This window comes from Eucalyptus grandis, chromosome 3 (assembly GCF_016545825.1).
Source record: "Eucalyptus grandis isolate ANBG69807.140 chromosome 3, ASM1654582v1, whole genome shotgun sequence".
NCBI lineage: Eukaryota > Viridiplantae > Streptophyta > Magnoliopsida > Myrtales > Myrtaceae > Eucalyptus > Eucalyptus grandis.
The window spans coordinates 14,126,727-14,151,913 of NC_052614.1; the positions used below are offsets into that span (position 1 = coordinate 14,126,727).

The window sequence follows — 25,187 nt, forward strand, 5'->3', positions numbered from 1 at the left end:
GATACATATGTTGATTTTGATCCCAAAAACTTCTTTCATTGCATTAGAAGATGGATCTACTATAGCTACATTTTGTCTGTGAAGCCTAGACGAGGAAAATTGTCCAAAAAGTCCTAAATCTGTTACATTTTCGCCAATTTAGTCCTAAATTTTTTAATTTTGCCAATTGATTTCAAACCTTTTTATTTTTTACCAATTGAATCCATCTTATCAATTTTAGCTAGAATTCGCCGATGTGGACGCCGACCATCCTATATGGCACGACTAGCAACTCATGTAGCAACTCATGTAGACATTTTATTTATTTATTTATTTATTTATTTTACTTTTTTTCCTTTTCTTTGCTTTTAAAAAAAAATGTTTTTGAAGAGAGAGATGGTGAGAGTTCCTAGCCAACCCTTGCTAGCCATAGGTGGGGGCCAGCTGATCTTCGCTGGCTTTGGGCAAAGGCGTTGCCTCCCTCGCCGAGTTTGGGGTATGGCCTCAATGCCCTCATGCAAAATCGGCAAGGGCTGCGACTCCTTTGCCAAATCTAGCTAGGCGAGGGCCTAGCAGCCTCGCCTAAAGTTGTGGCCATCACCTAGAGCTGGCGAGGGAGGTGATGCCCTCTCCCAAAGCTGACAAGAGAGACGATACCCTCTCCCAGAGCTGACAAGAGAGACAATACCCTCTCCTAGGTCTAGTGAGGGTTGCCAATGACACCATCTCCCAGAGCCGACAAGCCCTTGCCGGCCCTCTCTCCAAAACCTTTAAAAAGAATAAGAGGAAAAAAAAAAAGAAACAAATCATAATTTTTTTTAAAATTATGAAAAATGTCTACGTTAGCAATTTCTAGCCAATTTTGGTCAGATGGACTCAACTGGTAAAAGATGAAAATGTTTAGGACTTAATTGACAAAATCAAAAGGTTTAGAAATGAATTGGCAAAAATAACAATAGATTTATGACTTTTTAAACAATTTTTCTGACTATATGTTTTATCTATATAATGGAAACAAAATCAGAAAGCTTAAGAGGATGATCAATGGTCAAGCATTTAGTTCGGATGTAGCACATCTCGTCTTCCACTTAGAATAATCTTAAGGGCTGCGCTCTCTACCTTGCGGATAAAACCACTAGCGCACATAGGAAGCTGGCCGCTGCCAGGTGAGCAAAAGAAATTTCCCCAATTATAGAGGGAAATTTTTTTTTTCGAAAATAGAAATTTATGATAATTCAATACGAAAAACTTTATCTTGACCCCACAACCTCAAATTCGATTAGCCATGGGGCAAAACTTTACCTAATGCATGTAACCAAGACGGTTGACGTGCATTCGTGGGGAGTGATAGTTCGCAAAAGAAAAGGTATACATAGATTAATGGTATCTCTCGATTGCTGACTAGAAACGCAAAAGGCTAAAGTAATAGTGCAAAATAAAGTTCATCATTTGGAGTTCAGCTTGTTTGGCATCTGCCAATAGGAGAGGTCTACGAACGAATGAGTAAGTGGAAGCATTAAAGAAGCTAATTCTCTCCAAGTTTATAGGTAAGGGCGACAATAATGCAACTTTTGTTGCAGTATTATACCCTGATTTAGCATACTACAGATCTCAAACTTGCCAAATTCAACATAAGACCTCCCTTTAATGCGCTAGGAGTATTTGCGCATACTAGCGTGTGCTGTCTCAATATGAATATGTGGATGCACCAACTTTTTCTTTATCTATGGCGTTTAAGACAATATGGTTATGTGTCTCACGTAACCTTTCGTTATTTATAATGCTCGATGACTTAGGTTGTCCAATTGCAAATAAGAGCGTGCATGAGAAACCTGAAGAACGTGCAAACCCTGCAAAATGGGTGTGGTTGGGTAGGTTTCAAAGTGGATATTAAAGTTCATAGAGTGGGTTTCATGGTACGAAAACAATGAGTTCAAGGTAAGCTATAGGGTTTGTGGTTATACTCCCATGTACTCGTGCTATATGTTGTTAGGTTTCAAAGTGGATATTAGAGTTCATAAGGTGGGTTTCATGTTTCAAAACCAAAGAGTATAACGTAAGCTCTAGGGTTTGTGGTCGTACCCCATGTACTCATGTTGTACGTTGTCCTAGATACTTTGTAAAAATATAGAAGTGAGTCGCGACCCTATCTATGATTTCTTTAATAAGTATATAATATATGTGTACTTAGTTATTTATGATTTTCTCTTTTAGAATTTGTTTACTTTAAAAGTGTGAAAGTCCTAATCAATAGCAATCTCCAACCCCATGAGGAAAAAACTAATATCCATGTACCTGTGTTTGCGACGAGCTTGGCAAATCTAGGACGAAACCTTTTAGTTTTAGGTTTCCATGTAAACTCATTTATATGGGTATAAGTTGATTTATTTTGTCGTCTTTTACTTTGATGTTATTATCATTTTGGAATTGTGTTACTATTAGACATGAACAAGTATTTTGCCCTGTCACTCTTTTATGTTAAGCAATGAACATTTAAAGAGTCAATAATTGAAACTGCAAGATTTTTTTATTCAAAAGAAAAGTTTTAAAAAATACAGTATGTCCTAGAACCTTCAAGTTCTAAATTTCAAGGTAGTTCAATGAGCCTATAAGATAGGTTCCAAGTTTCAAAATTGGAGGAAAAAATCCAAATTCCAAGGTAGTTTCATGAGTCTATAATATAGGTTTTAGGTTCAACATTGAAACCATACCTATAGGGTAGATTTCAAGGTACAATGAATACCCTTTCGTCCTTGGAACCTAAACACCCTTAATTGCAAATATCTATCTTCTTTGGGCCCTCTTAGGGTCTTTTGACGAGTTGTTCCAATTTTATTGTACAGATTTGTTTGCTAAGATATGTTTAATATTCTGAACAAATGTGGAGTTTACATAAAGGTTGCACAAATTTTAATCTTATTAGGAAACTTATGCGCAGTATAGTGAAAAACAAATAATTATATAGTTTTTGAATGGGTTAATCAAAGTAATCCAAGTCATCGTGGATAAACTAAAACGCTGTATATTAAAGTTACTAACTTAGCTAATGTGAAAATTCCCGATGGTTGCTTGATTGCGCTGACTCGCTTAAATAATTACTAACAGACCGCTACATCACTTAGCAAACTAATTTGCTAGATGAATTCTTAATATTTCTAGCATTATTCAAATAATGCACGGATTGACATGGGGCAATCTAATTTAACCTGACTCAATTTGACTTGTGAAGAATGCAGATACTCATTTGGCTCGCATCTCGCTTAATTCATAAAGTTAGTGGAGAATTTTATGCATGGACGCGAGGGTCCACCTACGAGGTAGGTTTCTTGTGCAATCAAAGAAAAGGCATTGTCAGCTTATTATAACACTTGTTGGCTCTCGCTTTTCATAAAATTAACCGTCTGGACTCGGAAGAGCTTAATTGACGGCAGTGTCAACTTGCTGGACAGTATAATTGTAATTTAGCTTATTGCTGAAATGCTTTGTGTGGTGTCGACGAAGATGGCATGACTTCATCTTCCTGGAAGGATCTTGTGCTATTCCAGGCTTTTGCTTTATTTCCTTTATACAATAGTTGGAGTGGTACTGGGAACACGCATGAAGACAGGTAAGGTTAGAATGAAATTGGTGGGGCACGAGAGTTGACATTGTGGAGCCGAGGCTTTGGAGAAAGCACCGAAGAAATTCAACACTTTCATAACGAGGAGATCCATCTAGTTGGATCGACTAGGTAGCATCAATTGATTCTATGAGCTCTATACATTCAATGTGTAGCTTCTTTATATCAGACCACTCGCATGCGTGCTCAACATTCCCTCCCTGCATAGGTGGGTATCTACCACAGTGCGCTAGTTCCCTCAATCCAAGCCCGTTGCTCTTCGGTAGCAATAAAATCTCAACTCGAATCTTCAACTATTTCTCAAACATGTCTTTCACCCATGATCCTTTCCTAGACCAAACTGTGATGGCAAACTGCATATGACAATTGCGAAGATCCTTAAGACTCCTCACTAAGTCTAGGATACCAATACACAGTGCCCACCGATCAACCTTTGATACACCACTGTTGGGGAAATTACTGCAAAAATCCAATGTCTTCATAACGGACGGGAAGATCGAAGAGGGATCTCAAAAGTTGAATTCATTGATATATCTAATTGTACCTATATTCACTTAAAAGCATCTCACTTCACTTAAGCGTTTTATATATTTTTTATATGCATGTAGTATCTTTCAGTCAATTGAACTAAGTGTTTAAGTTGGCCATTCTAAAGAGATATCAGAGTAAGATTGAAATATTAGGTTAGATATTCTAACAATGAGCTCCGAATGGAAATTCATGAGCTCATGCTGAGGATGCTCAGGATGGGGAAGCCCCAAGGAGAAGTCTCAGGAAAAGTTCGTCCGATTCTCATCATATAGGTTTTAAAAAATGGAAAAGGAGATTCCAATATCGAGGTATCGAATTTAATATTACATTATTGCCAATCCATGTACTACAGGACACCCACGACCCACAGACAAACTGGAGAATGGATATTAAAATGAAAAGAAACAGCAGCAAATGAAGGACACACAGACCCATATACACTCATAAATCGTAATTGAGCTTCTGGAATCCATGTCGACCCACCTAAAAGTAAATATCTAACTATACCTTTTACTGAATTAAATAACCCTTGTTGCTCTCAAGTGAGTTTTCTCCGCATTCACACATCATTAACACAACCTAGATCATACCAAACTAAGGCAGGCTTCTCAGATACACACGTCCACATCAATAAATCTCTCTCCCTCTCCTGTCCCAGTTAGTAACTCATCATGGAGAGATCACCGAAAGGTCGACTCTATTACTAAAAAACTTAAGTCATTGATAAGCTATGTGCCAAGTGCTTATCTTGATTGCTTGAAAACATGCAAGTTATTTGACTCGAGATGCTATTTCATTAATACCCTCCATATATATCAAACATATTCCTCAATACTTCCATAAGACCAAGCAGATGCAATATATACAATGTTAAAAAGAACAACACATAAAAGAAAAAAAAAATCCACAGGAGCGTTTTCCGCACTCAAATTTGGTATTAATACACGCACAAGTTTACTTCATGGAGACGGCTAGAATATAATGTGCAGTATCAAGTTGGTAGCTAAGGCAGGAACTCGCGCACATAGAAAAACATATAGAATATCTTTTATTGGACAGAGTGTGAAAAAACTCCTTTGTTTTTCTAAATCACATCCCTGAGTTCTTGGATAGAAGTAAAGTCATGATGATCATCCAGAGGTTCTTAATAGGTATGATGAAAGACTGCAACATAATGCATTTCGTCGGGGCTTTAGATGTCTGGTGTAATATTAGGGATTGACATCAGGTTTGGGTGGGATTTTCATCTACTTTAAAATTTCATGGATGACCTTCCCTTTGAAATTGGAAATTGAAAAAAAAAAATGTATCTATTTTAAGTTTTTAAGAATCATAAAAAATTTTACAAAGAATTATGTACATGTCAATTTTTAAAATATTTTAAAAGATTTGTTTTATGTGAAATAAAGGTCAAAGTTCGAGTGTCATAAAATCTATAAAAAGTAAAAGAGTTAAAATAAAGTCACTCCAAACATAAAGTGACATAAAAAAATGAATATTTTTCTTAACAATATGGCCAATTTTTAAACTCCAACTATATACGCTACGAAAAATCAGAGAAGCTATAGCTTCTTTCTCCATTTCTTCCCCATTTAGGTCCCATATAGAAGCAAATAAACTTCATAATTTCAATTCCAAAATGCTTCCCCTATACTAAAGGTGGTCATTGGGCGGCTTGGGTTTGGTCCAGCTCGAAAGCTGAGCCTAATGTTTGCCCAAACCCCATCACAAATTATTTGTTTAGTAATTTTCTGACCGGGGTGGGGCGAGTCAAAGTTGGGCGGGGCAAGCTTTCTTATGTAATATCATTACTTAAGCCCGTCCACTTATCTCTCAAGCTTGGATAAGCGGCTTGCCTATTGATCACCTCTTCTGTAAATATAATCGGGGAGTGGTCCCCGCCCTTGGATGGAACTAGTATCAAAGAAAAATGGAAGAAAGAGAAAAATCCTCCAAAATTATCATAGTATTTACAAAAGTAAAAAATTGTTGCTCCAATAAAACATGGAATTTAGAGCATACATTGTCAAGATACAGAAAATGTTAGACGGGCGATCTTATCCACCATTAATTTAAGGGCTTAATTTAAGGGTTATTGAGAAAGTAGGTTTTTATAACACTTAAATTAATGGTGAACAATGTCAGTGTCAGCTAAGTAAAATTCTTTTAACACCGCTGGTGTATGATAATACTTACTCATAAAACATCTAGTGGCCGTTTTGTTACGTTTTTTTCATAAACAATTCTTTTTAAAAGCCAGAAAACAGTTTTATCATATGAAAAAACTGTTTGAATGACCCTATTACCTTTAAAGCAAAATATTCTTAATTTTCATAATAAAAAAAGTGATTCTGTTTATCCCTAATTTTAGATTAGTGGAGGGAAATTTTTGTTTGTCTTTTACTAAGTAGACTTTGCTTAAGTAGGCTAAACAATAATGTTATTGTTTTGAAGTGAGAAATATGATTAGTTTTTCGTCTTAATATCATCAAATATATGTGTGTTGCTTCTGTTTATTTCATTTTTCTTTAATTAATTGAGATATACTTTAATAATACAGATTATAAGTAAAAAGCAACTGGGAGCGACAGAATAAAGAAAGCATAAGTAATCCCTGGACACATGACAGATACGTTTACTGGAAATGATATTAAATTAACACATGATTAGATGTAGCTGGACATTATATTTAACGAAGAAACGTTCAAATAAACAAAAATAAAACGACAAGTTGGACGGTTTTGTTGTTTGTAAATTAAAACAAAAATGAATAAACGTAACGAAAAGGCACCCTACTTATCTAATCGGCTAGCCTGTCGAGGAAGGAAGCATGGAACTTGCCTTGATCTATTTAAAACAAAAGAAAGAAAGAAAAATTAGAATTGAACACGTGGGAGACATTACCATCCCCACGAAAAAGGATTAAAAAAGACCAAAGGGGAAATTGCAGCGTTACGATTATTAAAGGGGTAGGCAAGCATTAGCCCCAAAGCAGGTCATTACGGGATGTACGGCAAAGCGAAGCATTTAAGTGTATCTATTGATCGGTCGTGTTGTAGCGACCCGTCCTGTTCATCCAATTGCTTCGTGTACAATGGCAAGTTCTTCAGTGGGGTTCGGTTGAGTACAAATTCGTACCTAACTTTCGCTCTTGCCGGTGATTTTATATGTAATTTAAACAAAATGTCGGTACGAATAATGGGAAATTAGGCCTCGTGGAATCTGTCTAAAGCATGTGAGTTTTTAAAATAAAATGGCTGCAAATTATTCTCTTTACATTCCAAGCGACAAAGGAAATCATAAAAAGGCGAGATGTCAATATGGAAAGGCAATTTTCGGGATGCTTTTATTCCCACTAAAAGAATGATCCTTATTTCAAGAATAACCAAAAGCTTTCTGAGGGATCGATCTTTGTCGTTTGATCACATGATTGGTAGAGAAAGGAAAAGCCATGAGGTGGTTAGGCAAAGACAAGACACTAGATCAATGTTGATTCGCTTTTAAGGCCCCTTTCCCCTTTTAAAAAAGAAAAAAAAAGAAAAAAAAAGAATGATTTGTAAAATAATTTTCCAAAAAACGATTGCTTGCATCGCTAGAAATAATTATTTGATTAAAATAAATTCACCATCAACAATAATTATTGTCCAAACATTTTCGTGATTGATGAAAATAAATTTCAAAATGATCAATTCCCGATCTAGTTCCTAAAAATCAAAACAGGGAACAAGATCGAACCATTGGTTCCAATTCAGTCTAATGAAACTGATCACTTATTTTTTTTCCCACTAATTTTGTTCCCATTACTCTTTTCTAATTACTTGGAATCAGACCAAGATAATAATTCACATTTTACTTTTTTAAATAAATAAAATAAAAAGTGTATTTAGTCAATCCGGTCTAGCTCATCCTTAGAATTGGGAATTAAACCGTTCGAACACCGGTTCCATTTCTAGGAACCGGAAACCGGATTGATACTCCTTGGAATCGGATTAATCGGCTGGTCTCGTCCAATCCGAGCAATTCCTTATTCAAGCGGCCCGTTTTGGACACTCCTAATTTCTATATATAAGTGATAATTTTTAAGAAAATGATTTTCAAATAATCTTTTTTTAGAGAAACAAGCGCACACTTAGTTTTAGAAGTCTCAATTTTCATTTTTAAATAAAGAGCAGAGATTACCATTCACCTGCCACCCAAATAGAAAAAGTAATCACTCATTTTGCATTTATGGGCTCTGGAATTGTGGATTTGATTTGTAGTGGTAATGGGCCGTGCAAGTCACTCGCATTCATTGGACCCATTACATAGTTGTCGGGCTGGGCACACTCCCAGTCCGATCGAATTGATCCCAAAAAATGGCCCATTTGCGTATGTCCAATTTCGAACCGGGTTTCATTCTTTTTCTTTCGACTTGACTCGAACATGCAAGAATCCATGCTTCGTCGAAACAGGGCCGAGCATCACTTTTCAAGCTTGAGTTCGAGCTCGAAGCCTGCAGAACGCAATTGTTCAACAGTTTTTCCAACTTTATTTTTTTATCTATAAATGCGCACGCCTTCAAATGTAGAAAATACAATTATAGCAATAGACTCACGAGCTGCTGAAGTCGAGTATTTTCAAACTCGAGCTTGACCGAGTTAAGTATTCGAGCTATCGAATCTCGGGGGAAAAAAAGACCTTAAGCTAAGTCTCTGTAATCTGCTAGTCGAACTTGAGTAGTTCACTAGTAACTTGAGTCACTCACCATCTATTCTAAAAATAAAAGTGACTAAATATGAGTAGCAGCTCCATACATGTAGTCACATACCTGATATATGATCGATACCCGATACATGATCGATTTACATGCGATACTCACATCACATGAACAAAAAGGAAGCCTACCATTATGGAAAAATTATTAGCTTCACTCGAAACATATTAGTCTAATGCACGTTGTCTGTTTAACCATATGATCTCCACATGGGATCTAGGGGTGAGTATCGGTTTAGGGTCAACCCTGGATCAACCCTAAATCGGCCCAACTTGCCAGTCCTAGTCCGGTTCCCTGGGAGACTGGGTCGGTTCCTTGGTTTTAGAATTCCTGGATTAACACTTGTGCAGGTCGGTCCTCGATCTTGAGAGTTTTGGATCAGTCCAACCTGAACCAACCCTGACTATATATATAATAATATTTATAATTTTTTTATATAGAGAAAATCTTAAAATAAACGGCGTTAACAACATTAAACAACTTTTTAGTGAAGAGTTCAAGTAATTTTACATTATTATTTAATAACTTTGATTTTTAATGTCTTTTACGACGTCAATATTCATAATTTATTAAGGTGGAAAATGTTTTTGTGAGGAGTTCTCATGGCGTCCAAAAAGGCACCTTATGACATCCTCATCTAGTATTCGTTGTCTTTTGTCTTATTTGTTATCTTAGTCTTCAATTTGCCAAAATCGAAAGATCGATCTTAGTCTTCAATTTGCCAAAATTGAAAGATCGCCACTCAACACTCGCCTCACTCGCTTTGGGTCACTTGTGCCGCTCACCGCTTGATGCTCATTTGGCTTGTTGCTCCTTGCTCGATATTCGATGCTCATTCTATTTGACACTCACGCCACTTGACCCTTACCGCTTGCCTTCCTTAACTGACCTCACTCATTTACGGTCTTCGGTTGCCCTTTCAAGGAGTACAAAAAATTAAATAAAAAATTATCGGTTGATTCTGGGTTGACCTTGAAACCGTATTAAATCTATTGGGTCAATCCGGTCCTCAATTGTTTTTTCAAGAAGTACAAAAAATGAAATAAAAAATTATCGGCTGGTTCCGAGTTGACCCTGGAATCGAACCAAACCCCTTGGGTTAGTTCGATCCACGGTCCTAAGCTCAATAGGGTCGGTCTTCGGTCCCAAAATTGAGGACCAAGATCTTGTGCTAAAGAGGGGTAGACCAGCCCAACTCGGACCATGCTCACCCCTAATGGGATCTACAGATCTCGTGATGGGGCCAAACTAATCTAGGGTGCACGTTATGAATTTTCACCATTTTTCCATCAGCTGTTCAAGCCACATGACAAATGCTTGATTGGATGTGAATTTTGTTCGAGGGCACAAGTTCGAAAAGGCGAACGATTATTTTTATTGCAATATGACATAAATAGAAATAACATATGAAAAAAATTAAAACTTGTTTTACTTGTCACCTTAAAACAAATATATATATATATATATATATATATAAAGAACACGGTTATCTATATGACAATTTACCTTTGTCAAAAAAAGAGCGCGATCATCGATGATGCCAATCTAATTAGTGGAAAAGTCACAAATTTATTGATGAGAAAATAGTAACAACCTAGATAATATCGGATTAACGCAGCAGAATAAAACAATTCCCCCTCTTATATAAACCTAATAGGAACTAGGGGTGTGTACCCGGAACCGCCCGAATCAGAAACTGCCTAGACCGGACCGGACTAGACCAGCCAGTTTTTGGTAGTTCCCAAAGAGGGCAATCCGGTTCCCAATTCCCGCTTTTGAAAGTAGTGGCCGATCAATCCAATTCCCGGTTCCAAGGTGAGAACCAGATCCACCAAACCGATTGAACCGGACCAGTTAATTATTTTTATATATAATACTTTTAAATTTCTTTAAAAAATCCTAATTCCTCCAAATTTCTTCCATTTTTCATTTTATTTTTGGCCAAAAACAGAAAATTTACCAGTTCCACCCGGTTGGTCGGTTTGGTTACCGATTCTAGGATCGGTCGGTCTAGTTCCCGGTCTCGAAATTTGGAAACCGGTTCTCCCGGTTCCACCTCAGAATCGGACTAGATCGAAAATTGATTAGTCCTAATAGTAATCAATATAGTATAGCAAAATAAATATCCAGCACGCAAACATAAGACGATTTTTTACGTGGAAATCTCCTCAATGTTAGGAGATAAAAAATCATGAGACCGGAGTGCACTAAAAAATCTTCAGTATCAACAAAATTGGGTGAACAAAGTTCTTCTCTAGTAAATACTAAAAGTACATAGCAACAAAAATCTCAAGAACATCATTATTGGCAATGCGCTTAAATTTTACAATAGATCAAGGATAAATCTAACCCAAAAAAGCAAGTTTTGATCGATTCACGAAAAATCTGGCGTAGAGAGCTTCAAATGAAAATCAAACCATCCAAATTCGAGAAAAGTGCACAACGAAAATTTAAGCTCAATCGAACTATGAATCGACCACCAATGCCAACTTGATGTAAATTAGACTGATCCCCAAACCCTAGATTTTATACTTTCTCTCTTTCTCTTATTATTGTGTCTCTAATAACTTTTTTGCAACAGCCACTTAAAAATAGTGACAAACCCTATTTCTCCATATAACTTATCATATGGACTCAAACTTTTTTGGGTTTTCTCCACATCGGAGTGAATTAAGCTAATAAATCTCCCTCTCACAATAATGCAGAGGGATTCATCATCCCTACAATCAATCGGCAATGTTCAAGCTTCGTCATCATATTGGAACCTTTATGGTATGTATAAATTTTCTCAAGTTGCAACGGCTTCTTATCTAGAACATCATTTATCCAATGATATCTAACATCAATGTGTTTCGATTTAGAATGAAAAGATAAATTCTTACCAAGATGAATCGTGCTTTGGTTGTCACAAAATAACACATACCTCTTTTGGTTGAACTCGAGTTATTCCAAAAACTTCTTTAGCCATAACATCTCTTTACTAACTTCAGTCGCTGCAATAATTTTAGCTTCTGCTGTGGAAAGTGCAACACATTTATGCAATCTTGACTTCCATGACACAACCCCACTGATAAAAGAATTCACATAACTAGAAGTAAATTTACGAGTATCAATATCTCCTGCCAAGTCGGAATCTATGTATCCAACTAACTCAAGTTTTCTGGTCCCAAAACTGAGTTTCAAACTAGAAGTTCCCTAAAGATACCTCATGATCCACTTTACTCCATTCGAGTGCTCTCTACATGAATTTGACAAATAACGGCTAACAACGCCAATTGCATGTGCTAAGTCTGAACATGTACATGCCATCGTATACATTGAGCTTCCTACTGCTGAAACATATGGAACACTTTCCATGTCCTTTTCCTCTTTACCAGTCATAGAACTTTGCTTTGCATTTAACTTAAAGTGGGCAACAAGAGGAGTACTAACCATTTTAACTTTGTCCATATAAAATTTCTGAAGAATCTTCTCAATGTATTTCCCTTGCGATAGGAACAACTTCTTAGCATCTCTATCTTAGATAATTCTAATGCCAAGAATTTGCTTTGCTATGCCTAAGTCTTTCATGGCAAAAGACTTATTCAATTGCTTCTTTAACAACACAATTTATGAAGCACTCCTGCCAATAATCAACATATCATCAACATAAAGCAAGAAAATATTAAAATCATCATCATAAATTTTTTTGATAGACATACAGTTATCCGACAAAGTCTTTTTTTAGCCCTATTCCGTCATAATTGTACCACTGTCTTGGTGCTTACTTTAGGCTATAGAGACTCTTCTTTAGTTTGCACACATAGTCATCTTTCCATTTCACTTTGAAAACCTCTGGTTGTTCCATATATATCTCTTCCTTTAAGTCACCATGTAAAAAGGCTATCTTGACATTCATCTGCTCAATCTCCAAGTCCAGGCTAGTTGTCAAGCCTAGTATCACACGGATAAAAGACATTTTCACCACTGGAGAAAATATACCATGAAAGTCAATGCCATTTTCTTTAACTGAATCCCTTAACAACCAATCTAACTTTATATGATAGTTGTGAAGTTTGTTTATCTTGTTTCAGCCTGTACACTCACTTATTCTTCAAAGTTTTTTTTTGCCTTTAGGCAATTGCACCAGTTTAAAAGTATGATTATCATAAAGTAACTGCATTTCATCTTACATAACATCAAGCCATTTACTTTTGCACTCATATTTTTTATTGCTTTTACATAACACTCTAGTTCACTTGCATTAGTCAATAATACATACTTATCTTTAGAATATCTAGTGGAAGGTCGTCGGTCTCTAACAAATCTCCAAACTGAAATATCCGATAGAGCATCTAATAGAGCTTCTGGTTCAGGATAATGTTATCTATTTCAACATATTCAAGGACATGTCAATTATCTGGAATGTTCACTTCCTGCTACTCCTCATCGATCTGTGCAGAAATATGTGTGCGAGGAACTGGATCCAAGTCAACTAAGTCATCACTAACTTATGGCACTAAAATCATCTCTAATTTCTCAATATCATGTATTGTATGATCTTCCATAAACACAACATCTCTACTTCTTACAATTTTCTTCTCGACTAGATCATAAAATTTATAACCAAACATGTCCTATCCATAGTCAATAAGTCGTATTTCCACATCAAGTTTAGACCTCTCATGTTTGGAGATATGCAAGAATGTCTTGCACCCAAGGGCATACAAATAGTTATAAGAAACATTTTTGTATGTCCAAACTCTATTGGGAACATTAAACTCTAAAGGAATGCATGGAATAAGATTTAGTACATGTGCAACCATACTTAAAGCCTCACCCCAAAAGAATCCTGGCGGTTTTGACTATGAAAATAAATATCTTACCCTTTCAATTAGTGTCATATTCATTCTCTTAGCTAAGCTATTTAACTAAAGCGTCGTTGGAGGTGTCTTTTGATGTCGAATACCTTGTTGTTTGCAACATCAAAAGGTCTAATGTACTCTCTTCCATTATCAATTCGAATGCATTTCAACTTTTTTTTCAGTTTGTCTCTCTACTGAAGCTTGAATTGCATAAAAGTATAATACTTGATATTTAGTTTTCAAGGTATAAACCCATATTTTTCATAAAAAATCATCTATGAAAATGACAAAATAAAGAAATTTTGTCTTCATAAGACCACAAATATCTGAATGCACTAAATCAATCTTGAAGGAAGGAAGTCTTTGAATGCAACTCTATTTTGTTTTCTTGCAAAATAGTGAGCACACCTCTTCAACTCTGACTTTTCATACCTGAAAAAAGTTTCTTCCTAGCCAATATTGACAAACCCTTCTCACTAATGTAACCGAGTCTCTTGTGCCATAACTCAGCTTTGTCTTCGCTATCTAGTGCATTAATTTTGTCTGTGGATAACTTTATATGCATAATGTGCAACGAAGAATATTTTTCATCTCTAGTCATAACTAAAGAACTTTTGGTAAGCTTTCATCGACTATCATTGAAAGTGCTGCAATACCTCTCATCATCCAGCTTGCCTGTGGATATCAAATTCAAATAAATATCAGGTATATGCTTAACATTATTCAGTAGTAATCTCATGCCATTACTGGTCTTTAAGCACACATCACCAATGTCTATAATTTTAGCCAGGCCATTGCTTCTCATTTTCACAGATCCAAAGACACCTGACCTATATGATGTAAAGAAATCCCTACGAGAAGTAGCATAAATGAATGCACCACTATCAGTTACCTAACTGGTTTCATGACATACAAGATTCACCGCATCACCATAAAAAACAATGAGAAAATCTTATTTCAGTGCAACAGCACGATTGTTATCACTGTCATTATCACTTTTCTTCTCTTTACCTTTCTCTTTTTGTTTATCCTTTTTGAAGTGATAGCAAAACCTCTAAATATGTCCCTTCTGATGGCAATAATGACACTTAACATTAGCAAATCCATTGTATTTGCCTCTACTTTTATCTCTATTTCTCGGGTCTCGAGATTCACTTCTTCCCTTTTTCTTAACAACTAAGGCATCAGCGGGTGAAGAGGATGATCCCCGTGTCTTTCTTCTCATCTCTTCGTTAAAAATACTACTCTTGGTTTAAATCCATGGTAATCATATCATCCGAGGTAGAACTAGACAAAGACATTCAAAACGTCTCCCATGAGTTCGACAAAGTATGAAGTAATCGTAACATTTGTATCTTATTATCAAATTTGATTCCCATCGCAGCTAATTGATAATAATTCCTTAAAAGAATTTAAATTATCATTCAAACAAGTACTATATTGATATTTTAAAGCCATAATCTGTTTTATTATAAATAACTTATTATTCCCAGTTTTTTCGTGCATATAACCGTTCGAGCTAAACCTTCAAATTGTGTGCATCTGTTTCTTCAATAATATTGCTCAAAACATTATCATCCACTCACTTCCTAATATGACCACACATTCAACATCACTTTTATTCTCCAGTTTCTCTTCAGCAAATACGGGCAGATTATAATCCTTCACATATAAAAAGTCTTCCGTCTTTCCTTTCCAAATATGATGATTTGAACCATTCAAGATAACTATTATTCTCGTATTCGCTTCCATTGTTTAACACAAGGCAACAAAATCAAGCAATAACCAAAGCTCTGATACCACTTTAATGGGAGAATAGTAACAACTCGGACAATATCAAATTAATATAACGGAATAAAATAATCTCCCTTTTTATATAAACATAATAGAAATCGATATAGAAAAGCAAAATAAATATCAAGCATGCAAACACAAGACGATTTTTTACATGAAAAACCTCCTTAATATGAGGAGATAAAAAACCACAGGACTGGAGTCCACCCAAAAATCTTCATTATTAACAAAATTGGGTGAACAAAATTCTTCTTTAGTAAATACTAGAGGTATATAGTAGCAAAAACCCCCCAAGAACATCATTCTGACTACACTTAAATTTTATAAGAGATCGAGAATAAATTTGACCAAAAATGCAAGTTTTGATCAATTCACGAAAACCTAACGTAGGGAGCTTCAAATGAAAATCAAATTTTCCAAATTCAAGAAAAGTGAGCCACGAACACGCTAACAAAATTTCATTTCAATCGGATTACGAATCAACCTCTGATGCCAGCTTGACATAAATCAGACTGATCCCTAAACATCATATTTTCTGCTTTTTTTTTTCTCTCTTGTTGTTGCATCTCTAATAACATTTTTGCAGTTACCACTTAAAAGATAATGAAAAACCTTTTTTCATATAACTTATCACTAACACTTGTTTCTCCATCATTAATGGAAAAAATATGTTATTTCCAAATACTCACGCATTTTATATGTAAAGGGGAAATGTCTGTAGACTCTCCAGGGACAACTGAAAAACATAGAATCTCCACTTGCTGCATAAAAAAATAGCTTTGTTTTTTTAGCTCTTTTAGGCAAATTTGGAGAAATGATGGAGAACACGATGTGACTTGGCCCCCATTCACCTCAAAAAACTAGGATCACCATCAGAAGATAAAAAAAAAAAAAAAAAAGGGGTTAACAACGTTAATAGTCCCTATAAATTTGATCTAATGTGAAATGTAATTTATGAATTAGTTAATAACGTAATCCATCTAGTTCATAAATTTTAAATTTGTTCATTCTACTCCTAAATTACTTGGGAAGAAGTGCCTCTAAAAAATTCAATTCATTTGGTGAAAAATAATGTCCTACAATTGATTCAAGAACGAAAAAAAGAACTAATCCCCATTCAAATATTTCGATTAAACTACCGATAAATAGAATTTTACGTGACTTATCTTGAAAATATAATGAAATGAGAACATTAAATATTCATATATAATATATATCAAAAGTCACGAATTATAATAAATAAATTGAAAGTTTAGGTATACGTTACGCATTGAATTACAATTGAAAAATCACATCGAGTACAAAAAGGAGCTACGATCTGTCGCGATTCGTACAATCTGACCCTCGATTGTAGTACAGTCCCGACTGTATTCGATGACTGCGGTGGACACACTACCTAGTGGACACGTCGCCAACCCCACGCCCCACGTGCTAAGACTACTTTCCTGGTCTAATCACGTGTGTTGCTCGATTTTAAGGGGGCAAAAAAGAAAAGAAAAGAAAAGACGAAGCATTTCTTTTTAAGCCCACGATACGTGGGTCATCTCTCCACCACGCCTTAATATTTTTAAACTATTGTCGAAGGAGAGAATGTGTAAAAAAAAAAAAAAGGGAACAGCATCGGGCCTTAATACACGGTCCGGATTTTACCTTTCCTCCCCCTCGGGAGCGCATCCCGGGACAGGTGTCGCCCTCCCTTTTCCCCCCACCTTTCGCGTCCCTCTTTCCTCCACCAATATCCCCCACTAAACAAATGAATAAAATAATAATAAAATAATAATCGGGGGAAAAAGGTTGGAGTATGTTCTTCGTCACTCGTTACCCAATATAGCTATAATGATTAATAAATTAATTGACAAAATTATGTGCCAGGCATATTTGGAGTAGGGAGGAGAGTGATGGACCCGCCACGAATCTCTGCGCGATCAACCATTATATTCATTGCCCCCACGCACCAATAATGCCGCCGGTTCTTCGTTAGGGAGGAGCTGGTGGCAAAATAAAAAGCAATTTGCGCGCATCGTGATACTAATGCGTCCATCATCACGCGCGAAAGCACAAACCTCCTTTTTTTGCCACAAATATCACATGACGCACGAGCTGCACCGGGCTCAATCCCACCTTAGGAAAGGAACCCTCTCACGCATCGGTGAGGTCATGGTCTTGATGGCGCATCTCGTGCTATGGATATGGGATCAATGCCGCCGGATATATTTTCTTCTATCGTAGTATTTTGAAAATTCATAAGAATTCGATTGGAGTTGATATTGTTGGGAAGGTTTAAATTTGAGACCTTTTAATTTTGATATATTATGAAATTTGATGAAAATACCGTTAATTTTTAAAAAATTTAAATTATTGAACGAGTGGGTAATTTATTATTTAAATTTTCTGACATGAGGACAGATGTGGAAAATTTAACTTCATGTGAACGCTAGGATGAGGACAAAAGAGGGGGAAAGGACGGGGCGACGCATTGGGAAGTCGACACGTAACCCGTACAAAAGAGAGCCCCCACGTGGTCGCCCTACACGGCGGACTGGTCCCCACCCCCCCGGAGAAAAAAGCGAAAAGGACCGGATGCTTTTGTCCCCACGTCCTCCCTCCTTTTTCTACGAAATATATATATATATTATACTTATTTACTTACTTATTTTGTCTTTTTTTGTGTGGCAAAAAAGTACAGAGAGATTTGCTTCCTTGCTTCCTTCTGATTGGCTAGCACATGTTCTCCCGACACGCGTCCCGTCGACGCCAAAAGAGCGGGGCCCACGTGATCGCCCTTTATCCCCTTCCCTCTCGTCACCTTCGATCCCGACGCCCGGCGAAGAGGGCCCCGCCCTCGCGGCAGCTGCTTTCCTTCTCTCCCGCTCGGCTTTCCAATGGTCAAATAAAACCATAATTTAGCTCCGAAGCTTTCCTAGCCAAGGTCTATGGTTTACCCAATGGGAGTCCTGCAATTCGTGCTTGACTGCGTGGCTCTTAGGATAACCCGAGGCTTCGGTGGCAGCTGAGACTCGGCGCCCCGTGACCCGGTCGGATTGGTCGATCTCTCGATGCAATTTGCCACGCTGAGGTATAGTTGTCGTCGGTCGGTTTGGATCATAATTACTTTGCAGAGGGGTCGATGGAGGATGTGGCCTATAGTAGTCATCATAAAGGCCACTTCCCCGCCTGAGGGGGCGTTCCGATTGGAGAGTTCTGCGTGGTCCCGAAGAGCCTCTCCGAGCGGACGTTTTCTTTCCCTTTTGGTCCACTTTTTTTTTTTTTTTGTCCTTCTTCTGCTCACCACCACTATTTTTTTAGCCTTTTTCAGAGGAGGGAAGGGTAGTTTTATCTGTAGCTTTTCTAGTGATGCTCGACTATACATGCCTATCTTAAAAAAGAAGATTAAAAGAAGAAATAGGAAAAGGAAAGAGTCGTGCATTTATCGGATGGAGTACGCCAAAATTCATTTTTGGGCCACCCAAAAAGTCAATCACCAGAGCTTTGGCGAATTTAGCCTGAAGTTTTGACTTCGCTACCCCTTTGACGAGGTAGCCCGATGCATTATTTGTCAAACAGAGAGAGAGAGAGAGAGAGAGAGAGAGAGGTAGGTTTCAGTCCGTATTCAGATTGAGACCGGGTTAAGATTCGACTACAAAAAATTTAATCTAGCTCTAAACCATGTGTTCCGTAAATGATGTTTTCGTTAATAAATTGAGAATTCACTTTTCTGTAAAATAATCACAAAATTACGTTCTTGAGTTCACTCGAGGGGGTTCAACGAGCAATTTAATAGCCAAATGGAAAAATGGGCAAATAGAAAGATGGGGAAAACCCTAAAGCTTTCCTAACATTCAACGTCATTCCAAGTACACAGTTCCTCGATTCTTGCTTCTAATTGTAGTCATGCTTATTCTTGCTTATAAAAGAACATCATTTTCCTCGAATAGAATCACCTAACTTTGCTAATCCGCCGGAAGTAGTAAATTGAACACGTAATCGATCCTTCTTCTTCTTCTTCTTTTTTTTTTTTTTTTTTTTTGCTGTTTACAAGGGGAATTATTGACCAAGAAGGGAGAAATAAAAAGAAAATAGAAGGAATTAATACAAGGGATAAGATGAAAGATAATATTCGTGATAAGGCAACTAAAAGCCACCTTCCAAGAGGGAAAAAGGATAAGGCGGCGTCGGCGGACTGGCCTCCCCTCCGGCCACCGCCATTTCCGTAAAGTACCCGAATTGATTGTTCGCCACGCCGCCGTATCCACCCACGTCGTTGTAGGGTGGCGAGAAGGCCATGTTTCTGCCGATCCCGCCATCGATTGAAGCCGAAGACGACGAGGCCGGAACCGCAGCGAAGTCGCAAAAGCGGCTGATGTCCAGATTCCCCTCGACCTCGGGCGAGGACATGACCCCGAAGTTGGTGCCCTCCTCGTCGTCCTCGCTCTTGATCGAGCTCGAGACCCCCATGCCCGACGAGGAGGAGGACGACACCGCGGCGGACGAGATCATGAGCCGCTGCCTCTTGTCGCCGCTCGCCACCGCCAACCGCTTGTTCCTGTCCCTCTCCCCCATCATCCGAGGCAGCAGCTCCGGGTCTTCGATGACCTTGTAGAGGAAGGCCATCATCTGCTGAGGGCGCCGCTCGGTCGCCTCCAGGCGCTTGCTCATGCCCCGAATCTCCTCCTCGAGGGCCCTCTGCTCTTGCCTCAGCCTCGCTATCTCGCTAGCCAGCTCCTCCTCGTCCATGTCGGCGTCGCCGCCGCCCTTCGACTGCGAGTAGGCGCCCTTGCTGTGCTTCCTCCGCACGATGTTCCTCAGCAGATGCTTCTGGCCGCGGAGGAACCACTGGTTCGCGAACTCCCATCGGTCCGGATCGACCTTCCTGAAACCCTAGTAAAGATAAAACCACACATCAAGAAATCAGTCCCGTCGCTGTACAACTCACAGCTTCAACAACAATCAACACACTCTCCAAACACATCCACGTATGCCCGACGGACAACGAGGATCGAACGATGGGAAGGAGGGCTTACATAGGTGTTGAGCTGGCGGACGAAGCTGGAGAAGTTGTTGTGCTTGAAGTAGGCGGGCAGCAGGCGCTGGGAGAAGTCCAGGGGTTGGACGACGATGAAGCTGTTGTTGGCCTTGCCCCAGGCGATGAGGTTGTCCGTCGCCGGGTCGCTCACCATCTGGTAGGTCTTCATGACGAACGGCGCGATGGCGTCGCCGTTGGCGGCCGCCGCCGCCGCCTCCATCCCATGCACGCTGGTATACATTTCTCAGAGACCCTGTCACGCTCTCTCTCTCTCTCTCTCTCTCTGGACGATAGCTCTTCTCGTGAAAATGGGGTTTGAGGAGAGAGTGCTTTTCTTGGGGTTGAGAGAGAATTGGCAAAAGCTGAGCTACCTTTTTCTCTTTGGCGAGGTTAAATTCAAAGGACAAGATGGACTTTGGATATTTATATATGGAGCAAAATAGGCAAGAGATGGGACTCGACAGTAGCCACCACCGAGGGGGGCTCGTAGCTAACGTGGCACCAGTCGGGATGGGCAGTGATACTTGGACAGGGGGAGAGGGTGGGCCCCACCCCGGGCTCCCCATTCATCATGTTACAGGTCAGAGCCCCGACAAGGTTTCTTAGATATTTGCGAGGGCAGGTGTGGTTCTTCCCCCACGCGCGGGACGGGAGTCGTTGATCTTAATCGTCGTCGACATCGTCAATTTTTAGAGAGGGGAAAAAGGAACCGAGAACGGTGGTCGACAGAATTGGAAAGTTTTATGAGAGCGCAAGATCGTCGTGTTTACTTCTATCACTACTCGAGATTTCAAGGGTCCATCATGCTGAGGAGAAATTACAGTGTTTGGTATTCATCGATTATTTTGTTTCAGCACTTATCACGACATGATACCACTTGCCGTCGATGATTTTTATGATAGCTTGATCAATTGACTCTCGAACTCCTCATGAGGGCTTTTATTGATTGCGCTCCGCAATTATATTGCCAACCTTCTTCACCGACAACTTGTATCTCTTCAATCCCCTTGTTCATTGCTTTCATGACCAAACTCTGTTCATGTCGACCAAACCCTAGTTATCAATTGATTGATTATAACTTGAAAATTGGTCATTTTTCGGTATCAACACTTCCACCTACTAAAGTCAGCCTTGATGTGATAGGTCTTTTGCAATATCGATCATAATCACCTCTTTATATTAGTTTACTCTTTCTTAGGTTTAATATGCGATGGTCGGCATTTCTTGTGACGAGGATGCTTACCCATTCGCCAATGGCGATGCCCTTCACGAAAATAATTACAAGTTGCATGCCGTAGGAGGCTCCTTAGAACTTCTGTGACCTACCATCCCCCTTCGTTAAAAGAAGAAGAAAAAAAAAAAGGAGCCGAGGGATGGAGCTTCCCATTTCCGATGCGGCTCCATTTTTCGCAATAAGAAAAACGAACGATGTCATCGCCCCAGCTAATACAGCTTTAGCGACGTGGAGATCGATCAGTAGCTGTGACCGGTAGCAACTCCCACGTTATCATTCCAAAACAAGACGTCAAAGAATATGATAATCGAAAGCAGAGGGGCAAAACCCTAGAATTCGAGTGTAAAGAAAGTTTTTTTTTTTTTTTCTATATATGGACATTGCTAATCCACATGTATTCCGATATTAGTGGGCATCTCGTTGGACCGCGGACATGCTGACTTTAGTAATAGGAAATGACCTTTTGTACTTGGTAGTTCAAGGGGCGGGGGAATATATCTTTTAGTTTAATATGTGTTGATAGCGAAAAAAGGAAAAAGGGGAGTACTTTTGACGCGTGTAATCCCACCTTGTCAGCACCGAAATAGTAATTGATTTCATCACCGTGACGATATTATGCACGGAGATGATGCTGAGTGTCGTCTTGTATACGCATCACGTGATTTTTAATATTTGGACTCAACGTTTCCGGGTACTTTTCGAGTCGGTATTTGTATCGAAGGTGTCAAGTTCGATTCTGTACGATCCCCTTCATCCATTTATCGATTCCTTTCTTTAAATGCCTTGAATCTTGTACATGGATCTCGCTAGGGATGTGCAAAACGGACCCAAATCAGGAGTTGCTTGAAGTAAACCAAACCGGTTGGTTGTGTTCGGCTTTTGAGAGTGTCGGCTTGGTTTATAGTTCTTAAAAATGGAACTGGTATTTAGGTAGTCCGATTCTCAATTTCAAGATAGAATCGGACCAACTACATATCTTTTCTTTATTATTTTTATTTCTTCAAAAAATTAGTGGGTAATTTATTGTATCCAAGGAAATAGGAGCCTGTAATTGGACAATAAGATATCTAGGGAAAAAAATAGTAACTAGTTCGCTTGGACTAGACTGGATCACTAATTCTTGATTCCCAATTTTGAGAACCAAAACAGGTGTTAGAATGCACGTATAAGTAAATTGTATTAGAAAAATCCAATATCGAAGAATTGATGTAATGTAGATCAGTTAATAAATCATAAATGACCCATAACTCATTGACCTAAAATTTTAAATGAAAATAAATATTAATGACCTCAGATTTTGGCTCTCTCTAAGCAATCTACCTCCTTAGGTGAATGTATCAAACTTTTGATACGCACTTCCAACAAATTTTAGCAGAGCCCATGGTTGCAGTTTTCGGGCATGTGGCAACACAGGCCTAAAATGATGACTAAATTAAAGGGAAGCAAACCTAATACCGAATTCATATGTGAGGGAGAGATTAATAGGATGCACGTGTGAGTAAGTTGTATTAGAGAAATCTAGAGAAATCCCACATCGAATAATTGATGAGATGTAGAGTAGTTAATATATCATAGTTGGCTCATAACCCATTGGTTTAAGCTTTTGAGTGAAGGTTGTTAGGGAAATCCCTTATGATGTTTTGAAGATGACAAAATAAATCAAAGGCTACTAACATGTTTGATGGTTGAGTAATATACCATGCAGATAATAGAACATGTAGAGGATATTATCAAAGTCCAAGACCGCAGACTCGAGACTCAAAGTCCAAGACCGGTCGAGACTCAAGACTCAAAGTCTGAAGACGGACTCTATGGGGTTCCAGGAACCGGGTACGGCACTCAGATTGTAAAGTCTAGACTCAGATTGTAAAGTCTAAAGACCTGGTTGTAAAGTCTCAAGACTCATATCGTAAAGTCTCAAGACTCGACTTTACATCCGATTCGATGAATCGTAACTCAAGCCCAATCATACAACGGCTAGTGATCCGGGTTTGGATTCCACATCAAGATTGATTTGATTGAAGACAAGATCTTTCTATACGAAGAAGCTTTACTTATGGAAACCAAGATTTCGTTTGTATGGGCGATCGGAATCAATTTGGGATTTTACCTTTGTCACTCAACGGCTACCAAATCTTCTAAGATCTGGAGCTGTCCAATGGGTATATTGGAAGACGATTCTCCCGGATGCTGTCCAACGGTAGTTTGGAAGTGGAGGAGTATTTAAGGAGATCATGGACCGATGAGCAAGTAAGAGACGGAGCGTAGAATTTATAATTCCAAAGTCTAAGCGACTTTAGATCATATACTTGTCTCTTGAGAGCTTAAACGTTTGTAATCGTGAGAGAAATACCAAGAGAGTGACTTAGTGAGATAGTGTGATCTACTACTAAGTGTTTGCACTGGAGTTGTAATCTCTTGTTGATTGCATAGTGGAATCCAGCCAAGAAGGCGTTATCGTGGAGAGTGGACGTAGGCTTGGATTAAGCCGAACCACTATAAATCTCGTGTTCTTATTCTCTTCCTTAACTCCTTTATTTTGTTCATACTAGCACTCTCAATTGGTATCAGAGCCAAGTGCTCGGTTTATAAAAGTGTTTTTACTTTTGAGCTAAAGATTCTTTATGGCTAGTATGTTGGCACTAGGACTTATGGAAGGGCAAAGCAACACAAGGCCACCATATTTTGATGGAAAGGAATACGACGTATGGAAGAACAAAATGAAAGCATTCCTAAGATCCAGAGATCTCTTACAATGGGATGTTGTGGAAAGAGGAATCAACCCCATTGCTGCGTCTACATCAAATAAGAATGGCAAAGACAAAAACACCAAAGCCCCCGCTCCTATGTCTCGGACGGAGTTGTTCAAAAGAGAAGCGCTTGATGCAAAAGCTATTTATTCTTTATATTGCGCTTGTCTCTTGTCAATATAACAGAATCTCTTCATGTGAAACAGCAAAAGAAGTTTGGGATAGACTTCATGTTACATATGAAGGGACCGATCGTGTAAAAGAGACAAAAGTAAACTTCTTGCTCGGCAAATATGAATCCTTCAAGATGAAGCAAGGAGAATCGATTGGAGATATGTTTAGCCGTTTTTACAGAAATTGTAAATGGTTTAGCATATCAAGGTCAGCAAATTTCTGCCCCAATGAAGGTCAACAAACTCTTGCGAGGTCTCTCAAAAGATTGGAACCATGTCAAGACCTCAATCCGGGAGACTCAAAGGATTATGCCACTCACCGTTGATGAATTGATCGGCACTCTTCAATCCTATGAAGTGGAGCAACTTAACGATGAAGATCCCGAAGGTAAGAAGTCCATTGCTTTAATATCTAATGCTGTTTTTGATGAAACAGACTCAGAAAATGACATGGACGATGAAGAATTTGCCTTTATGGTCGAGAAAT

General features: G+C 38.5%; 1 protein-coding gene across 1 annotated transcript; it reads right to left on the bottom strand.

Annotated features, from left to right (window-relative positions):
• Positions 1-19,330: 19,330 nt before the first annotated feature.
• On the bottom strand, positions 19,331-20,938 carry LOC104436602 (heat stress transcription factor C-1). The gene is made up of 2 exons (XM_010049433.3): positions 20,542-20,938; positions 19,331-20,398 (listed from the first exon to the last, which is right to left on the bottom strand). Exons 1-2 carry the CDS (start codon positions 20,782-20,784, stop codon positions 19,652-19,654), a joined length of 990 nt encoding a protein of 329 aa, XP_010047735.2. The 5' UTR covers positions 20,785-20,938; the 3' UTR covers positions 19,331-19,651.
• Positions 20,939-25,187: the final 4,249 nt, after the last annotated feature.

Bases quoted from the DNA above. Each gene is read 5' to 3' on its own strand.
- LOC104436602 (XM_010049433.3), bottom strand. From the start codon at position 20,784: ATGTATACCAGCGTGCATGGGATGGAGGCGGCGGCGGCGGCCGCCAAC. The intron at 20,399-20,541 runs GTAAGCCCTCCT...TATCTTTACTAG, and splicing joins TCCGCCAGCTCAACACCTAT to GGTTTCAGGAAGGTCGATCC.